The sequence below is a fragment of the Podarcis raffonei genome, chromosome 15 (genome assembly GCF_027172205.1).
Source record: "Podarcis raffonei isolate rPodRaf1 chromosome 15, rPodRaf1.pri, whole genome shotgun sequence".
Classification (NCBI taxonomy): domain Eukaryota; kingdom Metazoa; phylum Chordata; class Lepidosauria; order Squamata; family Lacertidae; genus Podarcis; species Podarcis raffonei.
Window position 1 is genome coordinate 7,653,724 of NC_070616.1, and position 14,301 is coordinate 7,668,024.

Here is a 14,301-nt window from a genome sequence, read left to right on the forward strand (position 1 = left end):
CAAACCATCAATACCTTTCCAGTAAACTCTGCCCCAATGGCTCCCTTCCCTACAAGTGGATTTTGCCAACAGGCAAAGAGGTTTGTGCATCAAGCTGCCACCTCCATCAAACTGAATGGAGAAGCCTGCCCACGAAATCCATACATGCTCTGAATCGTAACAGAAATGTGGTATTGATAGTGAAACTTGTGCATTGGAAGAGTTTGTTACAAGATGCAGACCGTCATGCCAATGTGACCCAGGTCCTGATTCATCAATAACATAATAAGCGGAAAGTGAAATGTTGTCAAGGTGGGTGTAAAGGCTTGGCTTATATGGAGGGTTGCAATGTCCTCAACAATTGCGTGGTTTTAATAACGGTCGGGCTAATGTTTGGCACATGGGCACTGCCCATGACAGTTACCAGGCAGAGCCTCTTTGGTGATAGTCCCACAGCTGCAGAACTCCCCCCCATAGGAGATAAGATAGGCCCCTTCTACAATGCCATTTAGGTAGGCGGCGGTCAATACATTCTTTTTCCTGCCAAACTTTTAGTTTGTGTTGGGAGGCTGGTTTCATTTGCTTTATCTTGGCTTCTCTCAATGCTCTCCAGTTGTAATTACAGAAGTGTTTTCACTGTTGTAACCTGCCTTGGGGGACCTTTCAGGGCTGAAAGGAGGTATATAAATGTTTCTATAAATATGAACGAAGAAACATACAGCCCCAGCTCCCAGGCTAATAACGCCCTGTGATCCTTGGATGAAAGGTAGTATAGCAATTTAGTAAATAAAAAATAAAAATAAAACAAATGTTTCCCCACCAGAATTAAAAGCATAGGCCCTTGATCCAGGAAGGGGTCATCTGCCTGTGGATTGTAATTAGTAGAGTACCCTTACGGGATGCACAAGAGGCCAGAGTGGGGAGTGAGGACAGAATTCTCTACATCCAACAGCCAGCCTTATGAAGTGTGGTTTAAAGATCCATGAACACACAAATTCTTATGTTATGAACCACCCTAAGACCTGAGAGTATAGGGTGGTATACTATTTTAATAAATAATAATAATTGTGTGTACGGCAGTGTTGCAATCACAGGGCCCAACTACAAACTTCTGCAGGGGTGCAGACCTCCCCCCCCCAAACAAAAATCTGTTCAGCAGTGAGAGATCAATAAATATACACTGAACTGATGTCTTGTGGTTTAGACATTTAACATTCGTACATCTTAAGACACAGGTGTGTCTTCGCTTTAGTAGTCACTTAAGTCATCTTGCAAGTGTGCCTCGAGTGATATTGCTCTAATCATCAAAATATTGAAGCCAATTACTTCCATTTGTCATTCCCCCTCTGTAATGAATCAGGCCTGAGTGCCATTAACATGAAGCTGACTCCATTGCTCTTAAATACACTTCACTATCAATGCTATTCCCTTTGATGGAAATGGCTGCAAATGGAATGCTGTCCCTGAGCCGAAGAGGCTTCTTTGTCAATGGAAACCACTTCTGCACATCAACAGACAGTTTCCTTGAGGGAGCACTAGGGTAGATCTGCAAGTGCAGAGATTTTTTTTCAAAAACACACAAGAAATATATACAGGGCACCATACTGCTCTTTAAACTTGCCATATTTGTTGGTGTTAATTTCAGGGTTAGAATTTTCTTTTTTCCCCTTTTTTTGGTATCACAAAGTTAATCTGTTCTTTTAAAAAGAAAAAAAAATCCAAAAAAATTGAAAACAAAAAACCAAAACAAAAAAACCAACCAAATGATATCAAGCAGAGAAATTGGCTGACACTCAGTTCAGCTGAGATGGGACACTCTGATTAAAACAGGACAACAGTGAAGATCAGACTTAATCTGGCAGAACCCTTGTCCTTTCTGTGGGAAAACTGATCATCTCTATTTAAAATTAAACTGGAACCAAATGGGCCCAAAGTGTAGGTAAGGATCGAGGGAAACTGTCCATTCTTCCTCAAATAATAAGTGGAATCCTTTTCAGAAAAGGATTTTGAAAAGGAAAGGAGAAAAAAAAATCTCTCTGCTATCTTTGAGCAAACCAACCCTTGGACTTTCCCTACATACAACGATAAACTGCTACGGATGAATCCTTTGTAGCCCCGCAAGCAGTGCCAGTTTGCATGGAACGGAGTTCTCCAAACATCCCACTTTGGACCCTAAATAATTCAGTCTCCCCCCCCCCCCCCCCGCCAAAGTCTATTGCGGTGTGTGTGTTGCTGCTTGACAGCACTTCCCCCACCTCTGGGACCATTTGTTTTGTGTCGGTTTGAAGAGGCCTATAGCTAATGAGTGTAGAAATTTCCATGTCAAAAACAAGCTTCATCATGAGAGAGCTGAATAAAACAGTTACCTCCAAGTTGTTTGCTACATGTCTCAACGTGTAATCTGGCTGGGGAATTTGGGCCAAATCGTGTTGTCTCCAATTGCCCCTACCGCCACCCCCAGTGCAATAAACCCAGTTAATATTAGCAAGAACAAACGGCCGGATAAACGCACAAGACAGTACACAGAGATGAGCAAGCAAGATAGATTGGGGAGCAATAAAACCCACTGAAAGCAGCAGTCTACCCTTTGTCCTTGCTTTGTATTTAGGGTTCAGAATGGCTTCAGGCACAACCAAGGTATCAGCCAACAAGCAAATACAGCAAAAGAGAGGCACTGGTAAGTCTTAGCAGCCCACTCATGATTTCACTCAATTATGCCAAAGGGATAATTCACTTTCCCCTAAATTGGAATGCTAGGATGTAATAGTGGCTTAACTACTTCCCCTAGCAGGAGGGGCACTGGAGAACAGAGTGGACGGAAGTGGAGCTTTTTATAGGTGGGCACACATTTCTCATGAAACTGGAGCCAGAGTTTGCAGCAGGTAACAAAAGATGGAACAATATTCAAGCTCAAAGAGCAAAAAGTATTTTTAAAGATGTCTGCAAAAGGTTATACTCTTCAGAGAGCCATTCTAATTTATGCCAAGGTGGAACACCCCTGATTTAGGTTGCACTCCTAAAACTGCAACTGACTTCAAACTATGGTGCAATTTAGACATCATGCCATGTCGTCGTTTGTGCTAACCCTAGTTTAGAACCAAAACCTTGGTATGAGCTTCCAAACATACTAGCAGACTACAGTTTAGAACAGCTTGTCTGCTGTTGTATTCTGCCACACAGCTTCCTAAGTCCATCAAATCACTCTCATCTCCCTTTTGGTACAGCTTCTGGAGGTCAAACAATGGCTATCAATATCACACCAAACCAGAGTTAGCACAAAATCCAGTTCCACCATTGTATCAGATTCTGGTTTGTTGGCCAATTGCAAACCATGGTTTTGTCAATTCAAACATCACACCAGAACCATGCTTAAGCACCCCAACCATATTTTAGTGAGATGTCTGAACTACGAAGTAACTGGGGAGAACTATTTTTCTAGAATCCAGGTCCAGCTGACCAGACTTGCCACCTAAAAATGGCACGAGAGAAGGCAAGCTGCACTGCTTACCCTATTCTGTATAATACTAGACCTGTTCGCATTGGCCAGATCTGGAGTGCCACCATTTCAAAGGGCAGGGACACACACTATAGTTCCCTTTTCTCACGAGACAGATGAATAAACGGAACTTACTAAATAGCTGAATGCTAAGCTGATTTGTAGGAGGTTGATCATGGTATCCTCCATAGATCAAAGTTTGATAGAGCATTCCTAAACACCATAATTTGGAATCCTTGCTGATATTAATGGATATGTAGTTTCTTGCTTTGGATTGGGCCACCACTGAGAGTAACTTACTCACTGCATTCGTCCCAAACATTAAAGTTGGAGATGCAGGTTGCTGCCCTAACAAGTTGAGGAATTAACAGGTGTGTGTATATGTGGGTGTGAGTGTGATTGCATTGTTAGCCCAGTGCAAACTGTGGAGAAATGAAAACTTTTGTCGTCCTTGACATTTTCATAAAAGGTCCAGTTGACAACTCCCAGTAGGGTGGACTTTGTAATGGGTGGATCCGCAAAGACCATCTGGTCTTACAGCCTATGCTCTGCTCTGAGTCTTATGGGCTCTGCTTGTAGTATTTGGTTTTGTTTGGTGGGTATCCCCGCACCCCCAGATCACTGTGAGAAAAGTCAGAGAAAGGGATGGACAGCTGCAGCCACATAGAATACCGACAGAGCTTTTACCTGGCCCTGCATTCTGAAGGTATGCCATGTAGCCGCCTCTTCCACGGCCCCCCCTACCTGATCCTCTTGCTGCTGCCACTGCCGCTGCTACTGGTCCGTAGGCTGCTGCCGGAAAACCTGGCCGTGGGGAAAAACAAGAAGGGGTAAGAAGAAAGGTGCAACGGACAGCCGGTGTTTATAACGGCCACAACAAAAGAGGCAGGTTAAGGGCGAGTATGAGCGGGAACAACTGTGTGTGTGTATTTATGAGAGAGCACTGACTGCAGAGGACTTTGGGTGGGTCTTAAGAGTGGAAGCGCTTTGATGCAATTCCCTTTCTCCTGCAAGGTAAAAGTGGCAGCTGCCCATGGGACATAATAACGGGGAAATTCAGAGCAATTCAGCACAGTTGTGAATGGGCAGCCGGTGGTCCTGCCAAAGCAGAGACGGGAGCCTATATTCCTTCTTATTTTGTGCAAAAATTCAAAATCAACATGTGAGTGGATCTTCCACTGAAGCAGCACAAAATGGAACTCCCGGGTCAAAGCAGAAGGCAGGCGGTGAGCCTTAGATCCAGTGGTTTGGGCTGCAGGAGAAAAGTGCTTGAAGGGATGAGTGTGGCGGGGGGAGGAAGCAAGCTTCAACTCCTGCCAAGCCCTGCACTCTTTTGCAATGAACATCAAAGCCCCCACCAGGTCCAGCATCAATGCACAGCACACACACTTTTCAAAAAGTATTTCTGGAACCCTGCTGAGTGAGGGACACCCTTTTAATCCTCCACAATGCTCTGAATGGAGGCTATGGAAGGGGCACTGTGGGAAACAAAAATGGAAGCTCCCCCAGACACAACTGCCTGGTACTCCTCAGAGTGCTGCTGCTGTGTGTCGCTGCCACCAGGTAAGGCTACAGGGAGGTCACTGATGTGGGAGGGAGCCCAAAAGGCCCATCATTGTTGAGGGTTCCTCTCATACCTAGAGCTGGTCCAGTGCCCTGCTTAGATGTGAATGAGGAAGACTCCTGAATATGGCTACCCTGAGATAGGTCCGCTGAGACAGGGCAGGGCAGAAGGTTGTGAGGAAGGCAATTCTACAGGCCAAGAGTCTGTAAGTGCTGACAGTCAAGTCAAGGATCTGTAGAACAGCAGTTGGGGCTGCACGATAGGGACCAGCCACCATTGAGGAAGAGGAGCTTCTCAAAAGCAATAAGGAGCTGGTAATCAAAGATGCCCTGGGCTGCAGGGACAAGGAGATGCTGGGAGGGTTTTCTGCCCTTTGTCAAATTTTGTTCAGGGATGCTGGTGCAGTCCTCTGAGCTTGGGTTCAGAAACAAGCTCAAATGAGGGGCGAGCTTTTAAAAGCCCTCAATTCCCCCCCACCGGCCTTAATCAGAATGTGAGCTTGCTTCTCTCCTGCCTATTCCTGCCAGCCATTTCAGAACACACTCTCCTCCCTTCCCTTCCACTGACAGGGGCGGATCTTGGTAATACGATGCCTTGGGTGAGGCCAAAATTTGACACTGCCCTTGTGCCGCCTTCCCCAAATCTGGTAGGTGAGGTGCCGGGCTTTGGGAAGGAGGCACGAGGATTCTGGCAGGGTCCCAGAGTCCTCCTGTCTCCTTCCCAAAGCTGGGCAAGCACTTACTAGGCTTTGGAAAGGAGGCTGGAAGGCACCCCCTCAGCGTGGCGCCCTGTGTGGGGGAACCGGTCGTGCTGCCCTAAATCCACTTCGGCCACTGAAGTTGTAGTGGCGGCAGCAGCAGCAGCAAAAGTTGCAAGTACATGGAGCAAAGAGAGGAGAGGGTTTTCACCCTCTCTCATTACTTCTGTCATCCAGTGGGAGCAGCCTTCTGGGGAAGAAGACAGCATAGGAGATGTAGTTGCTTTCCCCCTACAGAATCCATATACCCACCCATATTTGATCTTAAATGAGGGCAGTGGCTCTTCAGAGAACTACATCTGTCACAGTTCCCCATGGGCCGGTAGGTTGTTAGCTAACATGTTGGTTTGCTTTCACTGCTACCACCATTACTTCAGAATGAAGATCATGAAACTGGGAGCGTGTGGGGAGACCTTTAAAGGAAGGAGAAGGCAGAAAGGCCAATAATTTCTCTCAGCCCTCAGAGTGGCTCAGAAAAATCACCCAAGTTCCTTCCATTTTTTCCCAAAGAACTCAAGTAATTTCAGAGTTAATTTGAGGTGAGCTTTGGAGAACTCTAATTTGTATTGCCAATTTTGGTTGTGATGACAAAAGACAGGAGGCACTCTTAGCCAGTGATTACGCTGCTCATAGTTCCTCATTATGAAGACAACCATATGGAGGCCAGAGGCAAAGAAAATAAAAAGAGGATTCGGAAAGCAGAGGAAAAGATAAGAGAGAGAAAAAGAGATCCAAAGAACTCAGCCAACTACAAGCCTGCTAGCTCTAGTTCTATCACCGTAGCTGCATGTATTGCTAACAGGGAAAAACTGAACAGAAGTGAAGGCTAAAGTGTCTCTAAACTACTGCAAAATATGAATTAAGAGAGACATACTTGCATTTAAATATGGTAATAGGGCTGTTGGAGGAAAAAAACATTCCAAGTAAATAAATGCAGCTGTCCTCGGAGCCCGTCCCCCATACACAAAACATTTGCTCAAAGAAAAGCTAGGCCCCATTCTCATTAAATGTAGAGGTTAATTGGCATGCTCTTCAATTGTGGTGCTGAAGTGGTTATCAAGGTTGCAGTGGCTGGGCAGGAAAGAAAAGAGAAACTGCTTGCAGAGACTAGACCCAAGCAAGTGCAGAAACGAAATCATTTTCAGTATGTCCACACCTGGCTGCCATGTCAGCTGGGATGGGCATGCGGGTCACCTATCAAGTATACCTGCTTCCAGAGGCTGCCCCCCCCCAGATCTAGCGATCATGTTTTCTTATGTCACTTGTGTACAACATCAGGCTGAACAATAGAGGGATAGGATGGGTGTCAGCAACAGCAGGAATGGAAGAGGAAGGAAGTTTGTCTGGATGTTTGCTACTGAAAGGCAAAGATGTGTAGCAATTTAACAGCTTACTTTCTGGACTGAACAACTGGAAGCTTAAGGAAGTTTTCCCTTGTCCCTTCCAACAAATCCTTGGCCAATCATAGCACCAGCCCCTCAGGTTGCCTATACAACAGCTCTACTTCCTGGTTGCCATGATGCCATTTTGGGGTTGTGTAGTGTAGCCAAAGGTAGATTGGGGGTGGGGGTGGGGGCCTTGATTATTTTTAACAGTGACTCAGATTCTCTGCTGCTCATAGACCTCTGCCTGAGACATTTCATCACCCAAGAGGAGGCACAACACATCCCAAGACTCCTCTATGATATCAGCCTCGGAGTACACCTATCAGACTGCATTTATAGACTTCTTACTTTTTTTGAATGTTTTCCTCTGAGGATCTGAGGGCAGCAGACATGGGTCTTCCTCTGCTCCCAATACACCTTTCACTTATACCCTGTGAGGCAGGTTAGTCTAAGATACAGAAACTCTGCCTGAAATCACTTAGTAAAGTCTATTGCCCTATCCTTGCCTTTACACACTGCTTTGTACACCCTTGCACACCTAAGAATACAGCTGCTCCAAATGTGTTGCACACTTCCTTGTGCAGTTCTTATTACGAGACGAACTGTTTTTATGAAAGTAGATAGCACCCACTTCACCACAGAACGCTTCTTTCAATTGTCATTTCCTAGTGTGATATCATCACCTGCAACTTGCAACTCCAAGGAGTTCACATCTTGAGGTGCAGTGAATGCGTACTGCCCATAACAGCTGTATCTGCACTCCCACCAAATAATTAAGCTTTAGATGCTCTCCAAATAAGCAGTGTAGCCGTTGGTATTTGTGGCACTCTGAAACCATCATCAAAGCTTAATATAAAATATGGTGCTAGCCTTCCAAAATCATGGAGTGCTTGGCTGGGTAGCACATTTATTAAATGCTGCTTACAAACCAGGAAAGCGTCATGCTTTTAATAGAATGGCAAGGCACAATATGGCACATAATATGTAATATGAAGGTTCCGCCAGATGTTTTGGACGACAACTCCTCTCATCCTGTGAGCTGCCCAGCTCTGTTCAAGGTGTACTAGGGTACAAAGCTCTAAATGACCTGGGACCAAAGTACCATCCATTTCAAAATTTCCGGGGGGGGGGGGAAGGTCCTGCTTGTGGTCTCATCAATAGGAATAGCATGAGGGACAGGAACACAAGATAAGGCACTCTTAGTGGAGGCACCCCAGCTATGGATCACACTAAGGCGTTTTCTGCATTCAGAAACACATAGAAGACTTTCATTATAATTGTCAATGTTAATCCAGGTTTTGGCTAATAGCTTTATGGAGTTTTTATACCACAGTTTGCAATGCATTAAAGTTATCTTTCAAATGGTAAAGGTTATTATTGTGAACCGCCCTGGGCTCACCTTGGGAAGAAAGGAAGGGCTATATATTTGAAACCGTATATCATGGCCATTGGGCCATGCTGGGTAGGGTTGATGGGAGTTAGCACCATGTTGCTCCTCTTGCGGCACAGGCTGGAAGAATATAAATCAGAGATATAGATCAGGCTTGAGGGTGGTAGTCAAATGTTTTCCCAAGTCTGGCTTCTTGCCTTTACTTGGGGGAGGAAAAAAACCCTGTAGGTCACCCTCAGCATGATTTCAGGTGTTCCTTTCAATAAAATTAAGAATGTTATGACTGGAGTCATCAGGAAAGGCTGCGGCCTACAGCAAGAAAGGACACAATTTGGTTTGAGCTACATTCCCTTCCCTAGCCCAATGGATCCAGGGGCACAGGCTGCCGTACTAGGGCGTGTTGAATTTTTCAACTTTCAAATTCCACTTGGTAAGTAAAATGTGTGTAAAATTGCATAGAAATCATTAAAAATGATTGCAAAGTACTTGGTTAGATGATATTATTATTATTATTATTATTATTATTATTATTATTATTGAAAGCAGTTTATGTGCTTCTTTGACAAATGTAGACCTACCAAGCTAAATGTTATCCAATCACAAAAATAGGAACAGATTTAATTCCTTACACCCAAGAATATATTTTAAAGACGCCTCTGAAGAAATTTGGAAAAATTTAGTTTTATCCCCAAAATGCCATGCCCTAAAGCCATACCTCATCCTGAGCGCATCCCTTTTATGAACCATGATGTTCTTCTCAAATCAATTCAAATGCTGCACTCAAAAACTCAGATGCTACTTTATTTTTCAATATGTCATTCGGACAATTGTGTAAAAAATTTGGCACAAACTCGAAAGCCACTATCCTACATCAACAACATCTGTATGTTATGGGTTTCCCACCCAAATACTAACGCATAGCATGGCACAACCAGATTTTACACTCTATTGGACATAAGGAGGTTTTTTGGGGGGGACACAATTTCCAAGCACTTGAAAAACAGCATCTTGTTTCTAGGAAAATATACCTCTCCCCCAGATACGACATGTGTAAATGTTGCTGCTGTCACTTCAAGGCTGGCCCTCAAAGGATGGGAAGCAGAGCCAGTACTGATCAAGAACTTCCCTCCTACAGATCCTGTGCTGTGCCAGCTTATTAAAGTTTGAAGGAGGACACCTGAGACTCCATTGCAACCTGGTGTGTTATCCAAAAGGCCCAGACACTCCTGTCCCTGCTGAACAGATCTCTCAAGCTCCTTTGTCTGTGTTGCACTTCTAATTGCCTGGAGAAAAACAAGACGCCAGAGCCATTCAAAAGCACTAAAGTGGATTTAGGCATTCCAATTAGTGGATATTTTACAATTAATGTTTTGAATGGGTTCCAGCGCTGCCCAAGAAAACCCCCAGGATTCCGATCAATTTCATGCTGCCTTTATTTGTCAGCGAGAGCTAAAGCCGGCATTTAGAGTTCAATTTTTCACAGATAATATTCTACCCCCCCCCATGCTTCCTGCATCAATAGGTTCCCTAACTACTTGAACAGCCATGTTGAGGAGAAGGACACATCTGGTTTTGACGAAGAAGCCCTTAGGCCCCAATTTGGTGAGAGGCTCTGTTCGAGCAAGTGCTTTCTCCACAGTGCAAACAACATCATGAGGGGAAGGCAAGCAGTCTTTCGGACAGATTATTATTATTAACATTATTAATTCACTTCTGACCTCACATTTAATTTGACAGGTTTAAAAGAACTTGGAACAGGGCAATGCTTGCCTGGTGGTAGGCTGTTGCTTTTCAAGAAAAACTGTAAAAAAAATCTTCTTTTGGACTATTTAATAAACATTATTAATTGACTCCCTGATTTAGACAAATGCTCAAGTATGTCATTGAAACCACCGAGACTGACTGTGCTGAACTTTGGCTGGGTGGTGTCTGGTGTTTCTTGAGCTGAAGGGGTTCTTACAGGTCATCTCATCTGATCTGCTGCTGGAGGAAGGTGGCCAAGAGCTACAGCTCTCCTCTAGGAAACCTCCAGTGAAGGAAAGCCCATCACCCCTTTAGATGTGTTATGAAGTCACTTTTTTATCAGCTTGTTTGAGGGAGTGGTAATTTAATAATTCCATTCTTTTAAAAGCCCAACAAACAGGGGACTGAACAAAAGCACTAGATTGCTGGCTCTAAAAAGGCAAAACACCTGTATGGCATTAAAACTTACCTTGCCATTATGTTCTCAAACAGGGATTAAATGTGATGACAAAGGTTTCATTCAGACAGGCTTGGGCTTCAGGAGGAAAAATGGAAAGAGCAAATCATTTTTACGTGTGCCCAATTTAAGTGCCAAGTCTGTGGCTTAGTTCGGATTGCCCTTTAGTGACCAATAGGCTTGAAGGGAATTAAGCAAAGTGGAATGTGATGTACTGAATTCACAGCCTAAGGCCTTTCATAGGTGCCATATGAAAAGAAACCAGAAGAGACAATGCTCAGAAAAGTGTTCTAAAAGTTCATCTAAAGGAAGATGCACAAGGATGAGGAAAGCACCAACAGTATCATTGATTTTATCCTTTTAAAAAGCACTTCCCCTCCCTTTGCAGAATATGTAGTCTTCAAAATACAAGTCTGTGGTTAGGTTCACACAATACCTAGGTCAAAATATTGTAAAGCCAAGAATTCAACAACTGTCTTCAGGTTGAACAGAGAGAAATAAAGCAAAAGGAAATTTTGATAACCTTTTCCCCCCAAACATAGTTTCCAATCCCTTTGATCAGCCTGCAAAAAGAGTTAAGAGGCTCCCAGCTGTTCCTGCAAATAGAGACTCTCTTTCATGATTCCTTTAACTGGGCCAGGCTGAGGCTACGTTTGGAAAAGGCAAAAGCAGGAAATGTCTGGGGTGTAATATTATTATGAGCAATTTACTTTAAAAACTTGTATATTGATTTACAATCCTTGGGTGAACATGAAATACCACTGCTGGTTTCTTTCTCCCCCAGATCAGTAATCCACACAGCTCCAGAAGAGCTGTAAATTTTTGCGGATGTAATATTAAAACTGCCACTGCAAGAGTTATAACTAATAACTATGGCGTGTGATGCATGCACTCCTCACAGAAGTTACCCATGTAACACAAGGACTGTGGCTATGCTTTAACACACAGAACCCTTGCCTCTTCCATCCCAACTATCATCTACAGAGATAGGTAGCTGTTCACATGGTACAGAAGGGAAACAAAGGCCAGGAAGGCATGAATTTGATCAAAACTCTCCAGAGAATTCATAGTTGAGCTACAATTCAAAATCTGATTTTCTCAGGTTTGACTACAAGCATGTTGCTGGAAGAGCTTCACTATGGAGTGGTACAGAAATGTAAATAAACAAATGAAATCCTCCTCATTAGACCATGGTGCCTCTAAAGCAGGACTAGGTGTACTCCAGATGTTTTGGACTACAAATCCCATGAGCCTGTGCCAATACGGCTGTGCTCGCTGGGAATGATGGGCACCAGGAGGGGGAAAGATAAACTAGAGAGTTAGAGGATGCCTGAAAGGTCTGCATTTTGGCAATCAATGAATACTCAAGCCTGAACCCAGTCAAAAATAGCTTGCGGAGGGTGAGCCAGTTCTTTATCCAGCCCCTGGGCTGAAAAGGGGTTTCCCACCCCTGGTTTAGGGTTTTAAAGTTCAAACCCAGCACCTTCCATTGAGCCAAGAAGCCAACTAGAAGTTAATCAACTCGTTTCAAAACTGGCATAATGCAATCTCCGGGGGCCTTCCCCAGTCAACATGGGGAGCTAAATACTGAACTAGTTTGGAGATTTGATAAGTCTTCAAGGGCAGCTCCACACTGAGCATGCTGCAAATCCAATCTGGATGTCACCAAAGCATGAATTACCATGGCTCTAGGTCAATCCTCTCTGGGAAAGAGTTCAGTATTGGCCAAAGTCACTACTGGGGCATCTGGCATAAGAACATTCCGTCAGAACATTGCGTCAGAACATTGCGTCCATCCAAGTCACTATTTTTGACACTGACTGGCAACAGCTCTCCAGGACTAGAGCGGGGTTTCTCCCAGTCTTCCCTGGAGATGCCAGGGTTTGAACCTGGGACCTTTTGCACACAAAGCAGATATTCCTACCTGTGAGCTTATGATCCTTCGTCAAAGTGCATTGCCAAACCCAAATCACATATAAGCTGGAAACCAGTCTTTAGGGCAGAGCTTTCCAAACTGTGCATTGTGACACATTAGTGTGCCAGTTGCTTTGTATAGGCCTGTTGTGCGAACGCTCCCCATGCTCCTCCCTGGGCTGGAAAGGGGTTAGGTTAACCTCCAGTTTGCTAGTAAAACTGAAGTACTATGTTGCAAAATGATGCATATCTTAAAAAAGCATGTCACCAACATGAAAAGTTTGGAAGCTCTGCTTTAGGGGAAGTACAACCCTGCCCAATAAAGGTACATATCTCCAGCATCAGCCAGATTCCCAGCTAACAATACATGTGTCTTTTCAAATTTTGCTCACACTCATCTAATTCATGGCTGACTTAAGGCCCCTATTTAGAATTCACACTGTCTTCCCAGGGTCAGATGAAAGGGAGTTAGAATTGGGTATGACTGATCTACAGATGATGCCGCACTCCAGACACTGCACGTCTGGATGATCTCATCCAGCCGTTTCATGAAATGCTAAATACCATGAATGACACGATGGAACTTCTCGTTGCATTCTGCAGCTGTATGTCACAGATGCACCCCATGGCAAATCTCACTTTGGTCACAACCAAAAAAAGGATGCTGTCAGCGCAAATCTTCCTAGTCCCCTGGTGAGTATTTGTTCCATTTCCCATTGAAACAAAAGTACACAAAGCCAGGAATGTTTTACAGAGATTATTAAAAGCACAACAGAGATGTCCATCGTTGCATCAAGAGAGACAGAATTCTACTAAAAAGTTCGGGGGGGGGAGGAAGAGGTGGTTTAAAAAACTTTTAAGTGTAATGAACTTGCCTGGGTAACTGGGTTTGATTGAAGATCCCACGGTAAGCACTAAAAATCCATAGAATCAAATATAGGCATTACTGGGCAGCACAGCAAGCTATAAACTAATTTAAGAAAAATTGCACGACCTCAAAATTTAACCCATTTCCCCCTCTCTTTCTCTCTCCAAAGAAATAGTTTAACCCTGTGCTTTAAAATGCCAAATAGAGGTATACAAACAGGGCAGGCTCTCCTGGGTGCTTCTGATAGATTAATCCTATTAACATTTTTAACATCTGCCCAAGAGTGCTTTATTTTGACAGCCACGTTAAGTGTTTCCCTTTGTCTTTAAACGCTGCTCTAGATCAAGCTTATTAAAATATATTTCACCGGGTCAGGAAATTAGTGCATTTTGGGCTCAGTAGTGGCACGCATAATGAGGTCATCATTAGAGAGCCTACTCTGGTATTCCAGGCACAGGGGCTGACAAGAACAGAGGCCTCAAAAGAAGGGAGCGTACAAGCAAGAATCCCCTAGGGTCTGGTTGGGTTGGGGGGTTTTCTTCCCAGCTTCCACATCCTTTTCTCTAACCCTCTCACTAGTAGATGGCCCATGGGGACTGAAAAGCAGTTGCCCAGGTTTTCCAGGTTTGAGGGAGAAAACAATTGGGAAGCATGTGGAGGTTCAGACTATGAAGAACTATAGCCAAAAACGTGAAAATTCCTAACAGGGGTTGGGGAAACCAATGCACAACAGCCAGAGCATAAATAG

At 44.1% G+C, this 14,301-nt stretch overlaps 1 protein-coding gene across 28 annotated transcripts in view; it reads right to left on the reverse strand.

The window, feature by feature from the left end:
* The window catches only part of MSI2 (musashi RNA binding protein 2), a 398,612-nt gene that overhangs the window by 42,707 nt on the left and 341,604 nt on the right, over nt 1-14,301 (reverse strand). For 9 of the 28 annotated variants that reach the window (XM_053366579.1, XM_053366592.1, XM_053366590.1 and 6 more), the window contains 3 exons: nt 13,561-13,599; nt 6,671-6,694; nt 4,163-4,279 (listed from right to left, as the gene is read on the reverse strand). The exons of 3 other annotated variants lie outside the window; for them this stretch is intronic. In XM_053366579.1, the coding sequence (XP_053222554.1) occupies nt 4,163-4,279; nt 6,671-6,694; nt 13,561-13,599 (180 nt within the window). The remainder of the gene's footprint in view (nt 1-4,162; nt 4,280-6,670; nt 6,695-13,560; nt 13,600-14,301) is intronic. 16 more of the 28 variants (XM_053366583.1, XM_053366596.1, XM_053366593.1 and 13 more) reach the window with 7 other exon arrangements.